Raw genomic sequence first — 17778 nt, forward strand, 5'->3', positions numbered from 1 at the left:
CTGTGGGGTCCCTGTCCTTGGGATGGGGAGCTGCATGGGATGGGGACCCAGTGGAAGGGTCTCACAGCTAATTGATGGTGTCAGAGCGAAGGCCAGACCTCATGTCCAGAATTTGGGTCGATTGCTTTCATCCAGTCCGTGCCTCTGATCGCGTCCTACATTGTCCTACTCCGAGAATGCCCCTGCGGGGGTCATATTAGCCCTGATGGAGGCTTGGGGAGGTGGCATGACCTGCTCGCAAGCGGCAGAGCCAGCTTCCTGGAACAGTTTTTAGCCTTTGGTTCCTGAGTGCCGTCCACCCAAACAGACATACAGCCCCACAGACGTGCTCCCACCCTCCCCGTGTCCCTAACACTCTGCTGGTCTCTGCCCCACAGTGGCCATCAACCTCATCGTGCAGCACATCCAGGACATCCTGAACGGAGGGATCTCCAAACGGCAGACCAACGGCTATCTCAATGGCTATACCCCTTCACGCAAGAGGCAGGCCTCGGAGTCCAGCAGCCGGCCGCACTGACCCCCGTCTCCTCAGCCCCTGGCCCCAATCTCCAAGGGACAGGAGGAGGGGGCAGGAGGCACTGTGCATCTATACATATGGTTTCCTATGACATTGCTGTATTTAAGAAAACACCATGGGGATGAAATGCCTTTTGTTTTTTTGGTTTTTTTTTTGGTACTTCGGAGCAGCGAAATGAAACAGAACTTGACCCTGAGCTTAAATGACAAACTGTGCCAACTACTACTGGTGATGCCTAATTATGACTTCAACGTGTAACCAGTTATAAATACATATATATATATATAGAAAAGGATCTATTTTTGTGTAAATGTACAAATACTGTACAGCTGTTTGCCGTAAGTATTCTGCAGGAGGGCCTGTACTTGAGGCTTTTGGGGGCTGGAGCTGGAGTTTCACCAAAGGGAAGTTGCCTGGTGGGTTCCAGGTGGGGCAGGCTCAGGCATCTGGGAGGGAGGCTCATGGCTCTCGGCTCTCACTGTCTGTGGGACTCGTTGGAAGTGGAGTTTGGAACTTTTGATCGCTTCCCTTGCCAGATGCCACCTTCTTGGTGCTGGAGCTTTAGGATAATGTTGATGAGAGATACTCTTTTCTTTTCTGTTTTTTTTTTTTTGAGTTGAAATTAGGCAAGACCTCAACTCAAAAATCAAACTCAGGGAAGGGGCTCACTGAGGGGAACGAGTCTTCTGCGTTTTCTTCTTGCCCCTGCCCACCTCTGGCTGCTCTGGTAGCTCCACGCTTCCTTCCTGACTCAACCGCTTCTCAGTCTCTCCGAAAGCCAGAGCTGCCTCACTCTCCTTCCCTGGTGGGGATGTGATGGGGTCGCTTCCTGAGGGAGTGGGACTATACCTGTCGTATCGTCTGAGATGCTGGTGCTTCCCAGGGAGGTCACCATGAGATTCCTTGGGCTGTCCCCCAAGCTGTGGAGTGCACAGTGGACCTTGCAGTCTGGGCTTTGGTTGAGGACCTCTGCTGGCAGCCTGCCCCTCACAGGGTGGCAAGAGAGCTCTGCCGTGTAGGGAGCCTGTAGCTTTTGTTCCCCGAAGCGTGGGGATTTGCAGCGAGGTGAGGATAACAGGGACCGTCACTGGCAGCATCACAGCCACATTGATTGACTTATTTACCATGCTGCCGTGTCACATGGCAGCTGCCGGGCATGAGGGGCGGGGAAGGGGAGTGGCGTTTTTAAGTCACAAGTTGGAGTCTTAGGCTGAAAACGTTTGGGGTGGAGAATTCCAGCTTTTCTGAGGGCTCCCTCTTGGTGAAAACTTCCTTCTTTGCAAGAAGTACAGATTCCTGAAGATTCCTGGTGGGGAGGGGTGGAGGAAGCAGGGGACCAAGCGAGAAGGAAGAGGTGTGATTATAGAGGCCTAAAGCGTCACCTTTTAACTGCAGAAGAGCCAGAACCTTGTCACCTCAGTGTGGACCATCTCAGTGCTCGGTAGGCTATGCCCTTAGTTATTCCCTTGTGACTGCCACAGCCTGAAACATTCTGGGGAACCCTTCTCCTTCCATTGCTTTCATAGACCCTTGAGCCATTCAGATAAACTGATGCAGTTAACTCTAGTCACACGGAAGCAAACAGCACCATGCGGTTTGCTTCCCCTTTTCTGGACTCCATTTGACTCTTAACTCTGTTGGACTGTGTCAGAAAGTCAAACCTAATCCCCAGCAGGGCTCTGCCACCCCTGAGACCTTCAGGAGACTGTGCTGCAGGCTCTGAGGGAGCCCCCCAAGGGCAGCAGCTGCCTGGTTGGAGAAGGGGAGGCTCCCGGGGTGCCTGCTCTGAAGGCTGGTACCTGGCGGGATGGCCAAGCTCCGGAGTGCGTGTTTCCGAGTCAGTATTGGTTATCTTTCCAGTCATGCCTTGTGCGGTTCTGAGATGAAGGGTAGATGGCAGGCCTGGATTAGGATCCTGAGGACCCAAGGGTCTCCTGCCTTGTTGGGTGGGGCCTGTCTGTGCTCAGGGGAAGCCCGTCCCTGTCTGGGAGAGCCTCGGCCCTTCGATGGTAGCATGGTCAACTTTACTTGAAGCTCCCAGGTGCCAAACCATTCAGTGCCTTGGCTGTCTATCCCACTGCCTCGGAAGATGGATTCTTCTCATCTCTGAGCCTTGACTCACTTAGCCGCTTCCTCATCTACTCACGGTGTTGGGACCAAGCCTCCAGTGTCTCCGAGAAGCCCTGTCCTCGCTGGAAGCAGCCCTAGGGCTGCACTGCCTCTGGGTAAAACCATCACCAATTCTTGGTGTCTTGGTTGGGGGCTCACTGGGCCGTGCTGACGACTCCTCTGGTTCTGTGACATAGTACGTCTGGGGCAAGGAGGGGACAGGAAGCTCTGCCTTTGTGTGGTGACCCCAGCGTTTAGCCAACTGAGTATCTGAATTTGAGCTTTCTATGTGGCAAATCCCGGACTTGGTATTTTAAGAGTCACTGGATCTCTGATTCCACTGGAGAGTCAGATAGAGTCATTAGGCCAGAAATCATGACGTGAGTCATCTGGGTACTCTTTGCTGCCTGGGGAGGCGATATGGATGAGCAGAGTGGGGCAGTGTTGGTCGTGTGTACATAGGAGTCCCCTGGCTTCAGACGTACCCGGTGGTGCTTGCTTCTCCCAGCTGCGCAGGTGTTGTCCGAGGACCATGTGTTTAGGGAACAGGCATTGTGTCGTGGGAAGGCCTGGTCCCGTGCTCCTTCACCCCAGTGGAGCTTCTGCTGCCCTGGGTTTCTTGTTCTTGGGCAGCCTGAGACCAATAGGAGCAGAGAGATGGCAGTGTGTGTATGGAAGATGCAGTGTTGTGACCTCAGGTGTCCTTTGATTTGGAATGGTTAGGGTAGACCCTCAAAGAGGCAGTGGTCTCTGAAGAACAGGCTGGGGAGGGTGGCAGGGAAAGGTCTCCGGTTCACCCTTCAGAACCTGTTGTCTCTGCAGCAACCCACTGTGGTCTTGGCTGCTGGGCAGTCAAGGACACTGGCTTCTTGCCTCTCCTGGGCTGGCTTGGACACTTGTCTCTGTGCCCAGGGTGGGTTGCCAGTCTCATGAGGCCACTAGGTCAGGCTAAGGCTTGTGTGCGGGAGGGACTGGAGCCCAGCTCGTTTGTGTATCACCTCCTTTGCTGCCCTTGTGTGGCTTCCCTGATTTAACATCCTTGACCTGCACTAGGGCCCGAGGCTATGGGAGGGAAGTAGTAGCCTCTTGCAGGGAAGTGTTTTCCTCTGCCCTGGAGTCTCCCACCTGCCTGTCCACAACCGTGTGGGTGAGGCAGGCTAGGGAGGTTCTGGGTCCCAGGGCTGGGCTTCTGAGAAGGGCTGACTGGACCTCTCTGCCACTCCTCCCCTTCACCCTGACCTCAGGGTGGAGTGGGGAAAGTCTCGGTGTCCGAGCAAACGAGAGGGAGAGCAGGCTGGGGAAACCATCGAGGTGAGCCTGGAGCTGAGTCCCCTCTGATCTTGGTCTCTGGGCCTTCTGCGGCCCTCCTGGGACAGGGGGCTGGTTACAGGTCAGCATCCGGCCACCCTTAGAGGCAGTGAGTGCCTAGCCAGTCCTGCCTTAGGAACAGGGTGAGTAGGTAAATAAAGACGTAGGCTTCTTTTTGTCTTTTAGATGCTTGCGCTTCCCCCTTTTCTTTCTACTGCCCTGCCTTTATTGTTAGCAGTTACATAAATGACCACATACTCTGTACTTTGCTGTAAATAAAGACTGAACAGAAAAGAACCCACTCTTGCCTTCTTTGTGGTGCTTGGGCAGGAGGAACAGTGGCTGAGGCCAGCGAGCTGATGGGAAAGTAGCGCCTCCAGGCCTTCGCTGTGTGGATACGGGCGCCAGCCTGCTGTCTCTATGCCTGCCCTCCTGGGCTGCACCCAGGCCACCATGGTGCACTTGTGCGTTTCTGCTCTGCTTCTGAAGCCAGGTCAAGGTCCCTGGGAGGCTTCTCTTCGCTGGCTCTGGCTGGCTCTGCTCCCTCTGAGGTCATCCGGTTTGTGCAGTCTCCTCCCTCCCTGCCCTCCCTTCCCCATCCCTTCCTCAGCTTTCACAATAAAAGCCAGAACAAAACCTTCTAAATAAAGAAAACTTTATTGGGGTTGGGTGGAGGAAATTTGACATTATGACAATGGGAACAACTTCAAGTTGAATACACATACATATATGTGTGTGTGATTACCCTGCATGACTCTATCTATTTAGTTTATAGTCATACATCAATCAAATGCAGATAATCATCTATCTCTTGTTACTGAAAGATCTAGGTCACCCACCGCTGAGGATTTTAAAATAATTAAAGTAATTGGCTTTTGTGCTCTTTGTAGCACCCCTTCCCCCCGGCCCTCCCTTTTCTCAGCTTCCCTTTCATCCCTTCACCTGCTGCCTCCCAGGCACCAAATGACCCTCATTGATGTGCAGAGTTGCCCTGCTATTTCCAGCCACTTGTTCCAAGGACAGAGGCAAATCCTTCAAGGAATTCAGATCCAAAAGAACTTGGATTTAAGAGGAATCCTTCCTCAGAAGGCCGCTGTGTTTTTACATAACACTTAGGTGTGTATTATCAGGCTCGATTATTACCTGCAGGCAGATGTAGATGTGAGTCATGGTTGTGCAAGCCACTTTAGCTGTGATCCAGTTTGCTCTGTGCATTGCTCTCACATTTCCCCTATCTGTGGACCACGTCTGGAGTTGGATGCTTTGCTTGGGACTCTGCTCATTTCTCAGAATTCAGTTCTGCTTCCTTGTTGTAATTTGAGGCACAGTTGTGCAGGCCAGTGAAGCCCTTGAGCGATTTGCTTTGCCTCCCACCCGCCTGTCACAGCATCCTTTGAGCCACTTTCTGCTCTGCATCCTGGACTCACCCTTTTGACCAGTGAGTGCTGCTTTAATCAAACCACATTGGCTCAGACTGAAAGAAACCTGTTAGGACCTGCATAAAACTTTTAAAGACAAGAGGTGGAGAAGGAGACCTAGGATGTGGGAAAGCTTTGAGAGGATGGGACCATAGGGATTGATTTCTGTCATCGTCTGGTGCTGGGGGATGTTTAGATTTCTATTTTAAAGCAGAGTTTAAACACATTTGCTAAAACCCAGAATGAAGTTACCCTTCCTGCTAAATCTTGGGCTATACCTGCATATATGCTTATGTATCTTTTCAATTACACCGTGAACTAAAATAACAAACTAGCCAACTGAATCAATTTGAGCTAGGACTAAAGATTTATCTAGACATATCTCCTCAGATGAACGGACGGAGTTTAAGGGTGGGAGAACATGAAACTGTGCCTTACACAAACTCATTTTTCGCACAGTCCAATCCATGCTTGGCATCCCCTTTTACAATGAGGATTTGCTGGGACTAGGTCAGTGGTGCCCGTGATGCAGGGGATGAAAATGGCCTGGGGTTCACCACGGTGTTAAGTGCTGACTGCCCTGGGCCAGGGAAAGCCAGCCTGGCCTCTGCCTTACAAGCTCATGTGCTTCATGGGGTTTTATCTGACAAGCCCAGGATGCTCTCACTAAGGGAATTAGAGTTGAGGATATTTCCAGATTCCTCTTTATCAGTGAGCACCATGTACAACATGTACTTTCTTTTCAGTTCTTGAAATTTCCCAACTTTCCTGATAACACCCACATCAGACTTTTCCAGCCTTCAAACAGTCCTGCAAAGTATGTAAGGAATGTGGTCCTGCTCCAGTTCTACCGAGGAAGCAGGACATGCTATAGGAGGAGGCTGCCTGGTGCGTGTCTGCCATCTAGTGGTGGAACTCAGTTCTCAACGGGGGTGGGGGGATGCCTTGGGTTGCTGGACTAATACTATTTGCTTGGCTCTCACGGTTTCAAAGAGAATGGTCAGAGGGCCTAGAAGTCTAACTACTGATGTGATTTCTTTTTTTTTTTTCTTTTTTTTCCTGGAAGATCTTTATTAAAGCCTTCACTAGGGCAGGTAGGAGCATCAGCTCCTACTTCTTAGTTTCTCTGTTGCTGCAGTCTACTCTAGTGGTTCCCCAAGCTGGCCATCATCATCACCGGGGCTTGATAAAGACACTACTGTGATCCACTCCTGAGAATTCTGATTCTGTAGGTCTAGGGAGAAGATCTTTTATAACAAACTACAGGTGAGTCAGATGCATAGGCAGAGTTGAAAACCCAGGACCTTGTGTATTTAATCACGTAGACCGTTTAAATCTGTGATGTTCACCAGCACTGGGGAGCCCATTTCTCCCGGAAATGTCATCTGTGCTGTTTAAAGCCCTTCGCTGCCTGCATGGGGACTGGAAAGGGGGATTAAAGGCTTCTCAGAAGCTCATTCAAGTCCAGCACTGACTCTTAGGTTGTAAGACACCCCCCACCACCCCCAAAACCCAGCACCAGGGGACACTAAACTACGGCTGCATGTCTGCCCTGGGAAAGTTCCTAAGATGTCCTGGGAGCAGGGCAAGCTTTTAGAAGTCATCTAGTCCAGTGCCTTCAAGCATGCTTTTAGTCATGGAGCCCTTCATGAAGTCTTCCTTGAAGTCTAATGTGGAAAGCAGAAAAGCAGCTTCTCCCTTGAGAATTCTCAGGGTTTTCTTTGAAGCCATTGAAGTCAAAGCCCTTCATTTTACAGATCAGGAAACTAGGGCCCAGAGGCAAAACAACTGGGTCCGGATCCTACTACTCACTGGGCTGTAGGTCTGCATTGGACTTGATTTCAGGGTTTGAAACAAAAGTTCCTCCTCCTGTAGTCCTTTAGAGCTTCTCCAGGGCAGGCGTTGGCGGCAGAAGTTGGGGCGGACCACTGTCATTGGACTGATTCTTTTTGGCAGCTACAGGAAGAAGGACCTGGGTGGGTGGAGGGCAGGAGAATGAAGAGAGAGAATCGAACATCTCTTAAAAATTATATTTGGTTTGTTGGGGGTCAGCTGAGTTCTGTAAAAGGGATTCCACCTTCTGCTCAATGATTTCAGTGTTGTCTGGCTTCAAGTCAAAGGGAGACTTCAAGCCTGTTGGGCGAAATCACTGTGGAGTTGACAGATCTAGTTTAAATGTTGACTCTTTCACGTAACGGCTGTGTGGTCTTGTGCAGGCTGTACTCTAGGGATAAGGACCCCTGCTTTGCTCAGTGTTGAATGAGAGCTTGTACACAGGCAGGACTGCCTGCATGTAAAGTGTCCAGGGAGTGGCGGCTGTCCTTATACTCTTAGTAATTGGATTGCAGTGGGTGAGACTGAGTTCCTAGAAGGCTTTTTCTTAGTAGCTCAGGGCATCTGGGAGAGGCTGGCTGGCTTGGGGAATAATTCCTAAACCAGATTTCTCTGTAGCTACTGCTGGAGCCCTGCCCCAGGGCTAATCTCAGGGTTGCCAGAGGAGGGTTTAGCAAAACCACAATAGGGTATTTTGATGCAAAGACCAACCCAATAGGTTCAGAGATTTAGCCCGCCCCCAGGGCTATGAGCCTCCCAGGCTGAAACCCACCCATTTCTGGCCCTCTTGTTGACCCTGACACCTCCCAGGGGTGTGTGAGGCTCAGAGATGGGAGTTGGATTCGGGGATGGAATAAGGAAGGATACCTGTTGTACATATCATTTAGTTATTTTAAATGGATCCAAATACTTGATGATGTGCTTTTTAGGACCTCAAAATGGTGAATATCCAGAAGCCTTGGCACCAAAACAAAGGGGTCAGATATTTTGTTCTCTTGTTCTGTAGCTGAAGATTCTGTCTGTGGGGCAAACAAGCTGAGGGGGCACTGGGCATCTCCAGTGGGACAGCCTACGTTGTCCTAGCAGCCCCTTCAGGGTTAGGGGTCCCCCCTGGTACTCCAGCCGATGAACGTGCCTTGTGTTTCTTGATTAGGCTTTTCAGTCTTTTTTTGTGCCATGGACCCCTCTAGCAGTCTAAGGACACCTGTCAGAATAATGTTTTTACACGTATGAAATAACATCCAAAGAAATTTAAGAAAATAAATTATATTGAAACACAGTTATCAAAATATAAAAACAAATCTGTGATACGTGTGCTTCTTTATTAACACATCAAATAACAAGATTCAGTGGCAGATCTAATAACTACTACATGGTATCATAGTGATGAAACTAAATCGTATTTTGAAATTCTGCGGCAACTGTAAGGTGTTAGGAACATAACTCTGATTTCTATTGCTGCCAAACAAGTCCAAGTACAACTAATGTTCATTCCTGTGGTTTGTTTCCTACATTCATAATGGAAGGAAAGGCTAAAATTTCAAGTAGAGGCCAGTGAAAATAAAGATGTAAATTTTAAAGATCATAGACTACCTGAATTCTGCCCAAGGCTTCTGTCCTTAATCCTCAGATTAAGAAACACTGGTCTAGATCCAAATCTTCCAGGTCACCTGGTGACTAAGGTAGATGAATTTGTCTCTTTTTACTATGTGTCTTGGGTTGAGTGAGTCAGGACCCAGCCATGGCACTGGGCTTGTGTGACAGCTGTCTGAGTGCTGGCCAGTGGACACACAACGAGCAACCCTAGTGTAATTGAAAATGTTCTTGAAACCACACTTAAAAGAGTAAAAAAAATTAATTAATTTTAACATTATATTTTATTTAACCCAGTATATCCAAAATACCATTATTTCAACGTGTAATCTATGTAAATATTACTCATGAGATATTTTGCATTTTCTTTTTGTACAAAGTCTTTGTTATCTAGTGCCTACCGCACACTCACAGCACATCTTGATTTGGACTGGGCACATTTCAAGGGCTCAATGGCTACATGGCTAGTGGCTGCCTTATTGGACAGTGCAGGTCAGTATAGTTAGAATTATATTGTGTCTGGGCCAGGCCAGGGCTCCCGTTAAATACTCTCTTTTTACCAAAGTGGGTACTGAGGTCCAGAGAGAGGAAGTGACCTGCCCAAGGTCATGGCTAGTTAACTAGAGAACCAGGCCTTGGTTAGACCTTTGTCTTGTGGGGCTTCTGCCTTTATGTTACCCTTCAGGAAAGATTACATTTTTCCAGCCCTGGGTCCCGAAGGCCTTGAGTTCTTCAGGAGAGACCTAAGTGTTGGGAGTGCCCCCTCTGAAAGCCCATGAAGAAGGCTAGGAAAACAGCCAAAGAGAGAAAATCCCAGAGGAGTGAAGGGCTCAAGGGGAATTCGGTGATGACAGAAGTGGAGGGTCACCTCACAGCAGGAAGAACATATGTTTGTTCAGCAATGGATGAGGATGAAATGAACAATTCAGAGTGGAGGGAAATAAAAAGAAAACTGGTGAAAAGGAATATAAGGCAAAATCTTTGAGATGATATTGAATAGATGGGAACACAAAAAATCCATTTATCGCACAGAGGTCCAAAGGAGGTGATTATGAAATGGAAGGCAGAAATGACTGGTAATGAAAGGAGAAAAAGGGGAAAATCCCAGAATCTTCTATTTTTTTCCTAAATACAGATAAGGGAAGACACCAGGGAACTGTCTTCACCTCAGCTCAGTCACTAGGTAGAGATGCTGCATGCTTGTCCACAGTACTGTCTGCGTGTGTAAAAAGTTGTCTTTCCTGCATGGGGAGCTCCTTGAGAGCATAGAACATGTCTGGCTACTCTTAGTATCCCAACCCAATGCTTGGCATGGCTTAGTTCTGCCACAGAGCAGGTGTTTGACAAACTTTTGAAAAACAAAGGGGAATAAATGAATGAGGGCGGAGAGCTCTGCATGCACTGTAAGATGGGCACAGAGTCAGGGAACCTCATCTGGTCTGAGCTTCCACTCTTTCCTTGGGATGTTGGCAAGTCACATCACTTCTCCTGCCAGGCCTCTCCATCTGAGAAATGAGAGACTCCTCTCTGCCCTCCTCAACTTAATGGTTTAGTAGATCATGTGAAAGAACAGCTATAACATGAATTAGAGCAATAAAAGCTGTCATACAAACAAAAAAGGTGTTATTTATTTTCAGTGGAAAGTGTAACTGGGCCAAAGTGGTATTAAGAAATGATCAAGCTGGACTCAGACCAATGTGTGGGTGAGGAAAATAAGATGTCTGTACATAGCCAGAAAGGAGGTGAGAGCAGATGAAAACAGCAAAGTGGATTAATGGAGTGAAAGCCTGCGTCAGCCACTCAGACAGCGTGGCTTTGGGGCAGTGTCCGTGAACCTGCAGGAAGCATGAAGACAATGTTTGTTTCTTTACCTCTGGTCAAAGTGTCAACCTGTCACAGGATCTAACCTTCCCAAAGTCTGAGAAGTAGCTCCAACATACCAAGCATCATTGAAAGAGGCTCTGTCAGTTAGGATTAGGTTCAGTTGCATATAACAACAAAACAAACTAACGAAGCACCCCAAATAATTGGCTTTAAGCAAGGTAGTTATTTTTCTCACAAAACAAGTCTAGGGACAGGAAGTTCAAGGCAAACATGGTGGTTTCATCATGTTGTCAGGGACTCAGGCCTCTGTTTCTATTATCAGCACTTGGTTTATATTTTCAAGATTACTTTGTGTTCCAAAAAGGCTGCTAGAGCTCCAGTCAACAGGTTTGCATTCCATACAGAAGGAGGAAAAGAAGCACATGGCTTATTCTTGTTAAGAAAGACTTTTCAGAAGTACCACACACTTCTGCTCATATCTCATTGGCCAGAACTTAGCCTATGTCCGTATCTGCGTGCTAAGGAGATTAAGAAATGTGGTCTTTTAGCTGAGTCACTCCTACTCTGAGTAAAATAGAAATGTGCAAAGATAATATAAGCAAAAAAACAATCAAACATGACAAGTTCTCAATAAATGATAGCTGTTAATGTAATTTTTTGTTTTGTTTTTTAAAAAAGTTATGAGGGTATAAGTGACATAAGCTGCACATATTTAAAGTTTATTATAAGTGACAGAAACTGCACATATTTAAAGTTTACAATTAGATAAAATTTGACATATGTATATATTCATGAAACCATCATCACAATCAAGATAGTAAATATATCCATCATTCCCTGAAGTTTCCTCATAAGCGTCCTTCCTCCTCTTCCCCCAAGTAACTATTGATTGGCTTTCTCACTATAGACTATTCTGTATTTTCTAGAATTTTATATAAGTGGAGTCACACACTATGTACTCCTTTTTCTTGGTCTGGCTTTTTCACTCAGCATAATTTTGATATGGATCCATGTTGTGTATATCAAATTTTTGCCCTTTCTGTTTGTTTTCTTATTGAATTTTGACAGTTCTTTATATGTTTTGAATACACATCCTTTTTAAATATGTGCTTTGTAAGTACAGTTGACCCTTGAACAACATGGGTTTGAACTGTGCGGGTCCACTTATATGTGGATATTTTTCCCCATAAATACATATCAAAGTATTACAAGATTCCCCAGTTGGTTGAATCCACAGATGCGGAACACTGTATGTGGAGGGCTGACTATAAGGCAATACATGGGTTTTTGACTGCGTGGAGGGTTGGTGCCCCTAACCCCTGTGTTATTCAAGGTCAATTGTATTTTCTCCTTTTCTGTGGTTTGTCTGTTCTATGACAGTGTCATTTCAAGAGCTAATGTTAAAAATTTGATGGTCTGATTTATCAAAAAATTTTTATTGATTACACTTTTTGAGTCATATCTAAGAAATTTTTGTGTAATCCAATGTCACAAAATTTTTCTCCTGGGTTGTCTTCTAGAAATTTTACAGTTTTAGGTTTTACATTTAGGTCTGTGATCCATTTTGAGTTAATTTTTGTTTATGGTGTGAGGTATAGATGGAAGTTCATTATTTTGCATGTGACATCCATTTTTCAACAGCACCACTGTTGAAGACTCTCTTCCATTGAATTGTCTTTGTACCTTTGCAAAAAAATCAGCTGTTCATATTTGTGTGTCTGTTTCTGGACTCTCTGCTCCACTGATCTATTCGTCTATTTGATGTCAATACCACATTGTCTTGATGACTGTAGCTTTATAATAAGCCTTGAAATCAGGTAGTATAAGCCCTTCAATTTTGTTCATTTTCAAAATTGTTTTGGCTATTCTAGGTCCTTTGCATTTCTATATGAATTTTAGAGTCAGCTTGTCAATTTTCACAAAATGTCCTGTTGGGACCTTAATTGGGATGGCATTGGAGACTCAGATTAGTTTGGGGAGAACTGACATCTTAACAATGTTTTGTTTTTTGACTGTCAATGCAAGTAATCAATAAACAATCTATGATAGGAATAGAAAAGAGTTTTATTTGAGCCAAGTTGAGGACTATAGCCTGGGAGACACAGATTCAAGAAGCACTTGAATTGTATTCTGTGGACTACAAAATGGGGGAGGCTTATACAGGCAAAAACCGCAAAGTTATATAAATTGTTTGTCAAGACTTGGGATTGGAGCTGGTAAGTAGTAAGGGTGCTTATTAAGCAAGGATTGATTGGGATCCGAAATGGTCACATAGTTACAAGATTGCAGCTGGAAGCTGCTAGCAAATACTATTTTGAAAACAACTGGTGGCATCCTTGAGTTTGATAGAGTTCAGAAAATTTAAGTTCTCAGTGATGCAGGAACATGTCTGAAACCACATCCACAGTGGCCATCTGGCTCCATTTTGAATGCTTGAACCAGAGTTACTCCATTTTGATTTTTAAATGATCTTCAATATGTCATCATAACCTATGAACAAGGTGTATCTCTCCACTTATTTTGCTCTTTGATTTCTCTCAGCAATACTTTGTAGTTTTCAGTTTACAGATTTTGTACATTTTTTATCAGATTTTTTCCTATGTATTTCATAATTTTTGGTGCTATTGTAAATAGTATTTTTAAAATTCTAATTTCCAATTGTCTGTTGCTAGCATATAGAAATACTATGGATTTTTGTATACTGGTTTTTTATCTTGCAACCTTGCTAAACTTATTTATTAATGTTAATACTATGTTTAGAGTAGTTTCAGGAGCGAGCAGAGATATAACAGTGGTTTAATCTACCATATTTAATGAAAAGTTCTTGAGATTTCTGTATTCACTTTCATCATCTCTACAGGTTTGGAAATTACACATATTTTTCTTACTTTGATGATTATCTGTTAAAACTGACAGGCATACTTGACTTGAAAAAAATCTCTAATCTCCTACTGAACAATATGAGCTTTAGAAAGTTTTAACACTGATCACGCAGTCCAGCTTACATGTCAGCATTACTGAGTTTTATTTCTACCTTGCTTTTTAATTTTTAATGAAAAATTAAAATTTTTTATTTTTAATATTTATGTATTCATTTTACTGAAGTATAGTTGATTTACAGTGTTTCAGGTGTACAGCAAAGTGATTCAGATATATATATATATATTCTTTTTCAGATTCTTTTCCATTATATCCACCTTGCTTTTATATCCCCTAAGTTAGTTATCATTTATTGTTTTTAAAAGATCACTATTGTTTTATTCTGTCAGTGCTTGTTTTATATTTACCCAGAGTTTTATAATGCCTTTGTTCACTATTTCATTTTGCATTGTTCTTCTTAGTTCCAGATTCAATTTTTTCTCTAAAGCACACCCTTTAGTGATACTTTTACAAAGGGTGTTAGTGGTATGCTCTTTGTTGGAAACTGTCTATTTTACTTTCACTTTTGAAAGATAATTTAGCTGTATATTTCCTCTCAACATTTGGAACATATTTTTCTACTGTCTTTTTTTAAAAAAAGACTTCTCTTTGTCTTTGATGTTCTGCAATTTGCCTTAAAGTGTTGAGACGTGGATCTATTTTTATTTATCCTACTTGTGCTTCCTGATTGGCAAGAGCTCTGTGTCTCATATATTCTGGAAAGTTCATAGCTATTATCTTTTCTAATGTGCCTTCTCACCTTTAACCCTCTGGATCTGTAGTTACATGTATTACATTTATTCTTTTCTCTAAGTCTCTTACTCTCATTCTATTTTTTCCTTTTTTAACTATGTTTGCAAAGTTTCTCAGATCTATTTCCAATTCACTTATTGTCTCTTTAGCCATGTTCAGTCTGTTGTCTAAAACTTATCCATTGAGTTTTTAATTTCATTGACCATATTTTTAGCTTTTAGAAAAACTATTTCATCTTATGACAAATCTGCTTGTTGATATTCTACAGTATCTTATCCTTACGTTTTCAATTTCTATTCTTGGCCCCTGTAAAAATTTTTAATTTTCTTATGTACTCCACTATGCATTAAGCAAGACATTTTTTGGTATTTTATCTAGAATTTCTAGTATTTTATAGCAAGAGGGTTTTCTGCTTATCTGACTCACAATAGTGAAAAAAATAAAAGTATCCCATTGGTTTCTTTCAAACTTTTTTTCTCCAGAAAAATTCTGCTTTGTCTACAGGATCAAGTCTTACTGGGAGTTCCAAAACTTCCATTGTTCTAAGTATGTGAGTGTGCTGGGATGCCTAGGGTGTGGAGTGTGTTACTCCAAGTTAAACTGTAGGCTCTTTAAGTTCAGGAACTGTGAAATGTGCTTTTCTCATACCTTCATGTGCTCCTGCACATACAATACTTGTCCACATAATCAGTGCCTAATAGTTGGCCATTTACTTGACTTTTGTTTTGGAGCCAGGCACAGTGTTAGCATGAGATGCACACATATTTTTAAAGAGTGTCACGGAAATCTGTCTGAGTTGGTCCCGACCAGAAAAATGGGCTGTAGACTAGGTGTGACTATGCTGCAGCCAGATTGGCTCGGGAAACTCGGCTCCATCTGTGGTCTGTTTCTCTTAGAACTGGCCACTAGATGGCGAGAGTGAGCCACAGCAAGTCAAGTCCTGCTTTAACCTTCAGAACAGCTGGAAGGCAGTCAATTCAAAAACATTGAACGCCTGTCATGTGCCAGATACTGTGCCAAGCCTCCTCTGCCCTCAGGGACCTCATAAATGGCCAGTGGCCACTCACGTATAGACACAGCATGTATCCGAGGCGGAATGGTATGTGCACATTCAAGTTCCTAGACCCAGGAGTCTTTTTTTTTTTTTTTAATTTATTTGTTTATTTTATTTTTGGCTGTGTTGGGTCTTTGTTGCTGCGCACGGGCTTTCTCTAGTTGCAGCGAGTCTTCGTTGCGGTGCACGGGCTTCTAACTGTGGTGGCTTCTCCTGTTGTGGAGCACGGGCTCTAGGTGCACAGGCTTCAGTAGTTGTGGCACATGGGCTCAGTAGTTGTGGCTTGCAGACTCTAGAGTGCAGGCTCAGTAGTTGTGGCGCACGGGCTTAGTTGCTCAGCGGCATGTGGGATCTTCCTGGACCAGGGCTCGAACCCGTGTCCCCTGCATTGGCAGGCAGATTCTCAACCACTGCGCCACCAGGGAAGCCCGACCCAGGGAGTCTTAAGAAGGAGGAACCACTGACCTCTTCCCTGCAGGACTCAGATTGGTCAGTTTATGAGACAGGAGCCTCCAGGAGCGTGTCACCCCCTCCCAGTCTCACCCAACTTCTTCTTACGGTTGTTTCGTGTGTATATATATATCTTATCATTCCCATCAGATTTTCCTCCTAGGCCTCACTTTGCAGTTGACTAGTTATGTGATCCTGGATTAACTGTTCTCTAAGCCTCAATTTCATTTAGGGATCATAATATCGGTCCTTACCACCTCCCAGAATGGTGTCACATTTAAGTGAAGTATTAAAGGTTAAAATGCTTTGAAAATTCATAAGTGCCATAAACTTAGGAGGCATTAAAATAATTGTTCATATAAATTTCTCTAAAATTCCTTCAGGGAAGGTTAGGCCCACTTGGGCATTTGTTGAATGAATTAGAATGTAAGGACTTCCCTGGTGGCGCAGTGGTTAAGAATCCACCTGCCGGGGCTTCCCTGGTGGCGCAGTGGTTGAGAGTCTGCCTGCCAGTGCAGGGGACACGGGTTCGAGCCCCGGTCTGGGAAGATCCCACATGCCGCGGAGCAACTGGGCCCGTGAGCCACAATTGCTGAGCCTGCGCGTCTGGAGCCTGTGCTCCGCAACAGGAGAGGCCGCGACGGTGAGAGGCCCGCGCACCGCGATGAAGAGTGGTCCCCACTCGCCGCAACTGGAGATAAGCCCTCGCACAGAAACGAAGACTCAACACAGTCATAAATAAATAAATAAAAGAACGTGAATTTCTTTAAAAAAAAAAAAAAAAAAAAAAGAATCCACCTGCCAATGAAGGGGACACGGGCTCGAGCCCTGATCCAGGAAGATCCCACATGCCGCGGAGCAATGAAGTCCGTGCGCCACAACTACTGAGCCTGCGCTCTAGAGCCTGCAAGCCACAACTACTGAGCCCACGTGCCACAACTACTGAAGCCTGTGGGCCCTAGAGCCCGTGCTCCGCAACAAGAAAAGCCACCGCAATGGGAAACCTGTGCACTGCAATGAAGAGTGGCCCCGCTCGCCACAACTAGAGAAAGCCTGCGCGCAGCAACAAAGACCAAATACAGCCAAAAGAAAAAAAAAGAATGTAAGCTCTTCCAGAAAAGGAGGCCCACAGCTGGTTGATGTGTACCAGCTGGTTCGGAGCCAAGGAAACAGCAGTGTCAGTGAAGTGCTGGGCTGAGCCTCGTGCTCTGATGTTCCCTGGGCCTGATGCAGCCTGACATCCAAGAAGGGAGGTCTCCTGTAGCAGGAGTTCCTGTCTCAGGCTCTGTGGGAGGGGTCTGCCTCAGCCTGAGGAGAGGGGCTCTTTTCCTTCCCCACGCAGGGGCCTTGAGGAAGAAGTAGAGGGGGAAGTAGGACAGTGTGGGTGGAGTGTGACTCTGTCCTAGTCCCTGAAACAAGCTCCAAGAGGAAAATCCTCTGTCACTTTTCGGGACAAGTGTGATAAAGGAACCTGTGGCTAGTGGGGGCCTTCCTATCCCACTCACAGCTGAGGGAAGGGGACCAAGTCCTCTAGCCAACGGGAGACTCAAGGTACCTTCCCATGGTCCATGGAAAGAGGGGAGAGGAGGACAGCCTGGAGACATGTTACCATGCTATCTTCCTGCCCCATCAAGGAACACCCCTGTGGGGATTCTTGGATTTCTTTGCCACCAGAGTCTATTTAATTTAATTAATTAATTTAATAAATTTATTTATTTATTTTTGGCTGTGATGGGTCTTTGCTGTTGTTCACGGGCTTTCTCTAGTTGCGGTGAGCGGGGGCTACTCTTTGTTGCAGTGCACGGGCTTCTCACTACGGTGGCTTCTCTTATTGTGGAGCATGGGCTCTAGGCGCATGGGCTTCAGTAGTTGTGGCTCATGGGCTCAGTAGTTGTGGCTTGCCGGCTCTAGAGCGCAGGCTCAGTAGTTGTGGCACACGGGCTTAGTTGCTCCGCAGCATGTGGGATCTTCCCAGACCAGGGATCAAACCAGTGTCCCCT

General features: G+C 45.5%; 1 protein-coding gene across 3 annotated transcripts in view; it reads left to right on the top strand.

Annotated features, from left to right (window-relative positions):
* The window catches only part of UCK2 (uridine-cytidine kinase 2), an 89225-nt gene extending 75891 nt beyond the window's left edge, over positions 1 to 13334 (top strand). For 2 of the 3 annotated variants that reach the window (XM_028164048.2, XM_057544465.1), the window contains one exon: positions 378 to 13334. In XM_028164048.2, coding sequence (XP_028019849.1) covers positions 378 to 517 — 140 coding nt within the window. In that variant the 3' untranslated portion in view covers positions 518 to 13334. The remainder of the gene's footprint in view (positions 1 to 377) is intronic. The other variant, XM_028164047.2, reaches the window with a different exon arrangement.
* The last annotated feature ends 4444 nt before the right edge of the window (positions 13335 to 17778 follow it).

Source organism: Balaenoptera acutorostrata, chromosome 1 (genome assembly GCF_949987535.1).
Source record: "Balaenoptera acutorostrata chromosome 1, mBalAcu1.1, whole genome shotgun sequence".
Lineage (NCBI taxonomy): Eukaryota > Metazoa > Chordata > Mammalia > Artiodactyla > Balaenopteridae > Balaenoptera > Balaenoptera acutorostrata.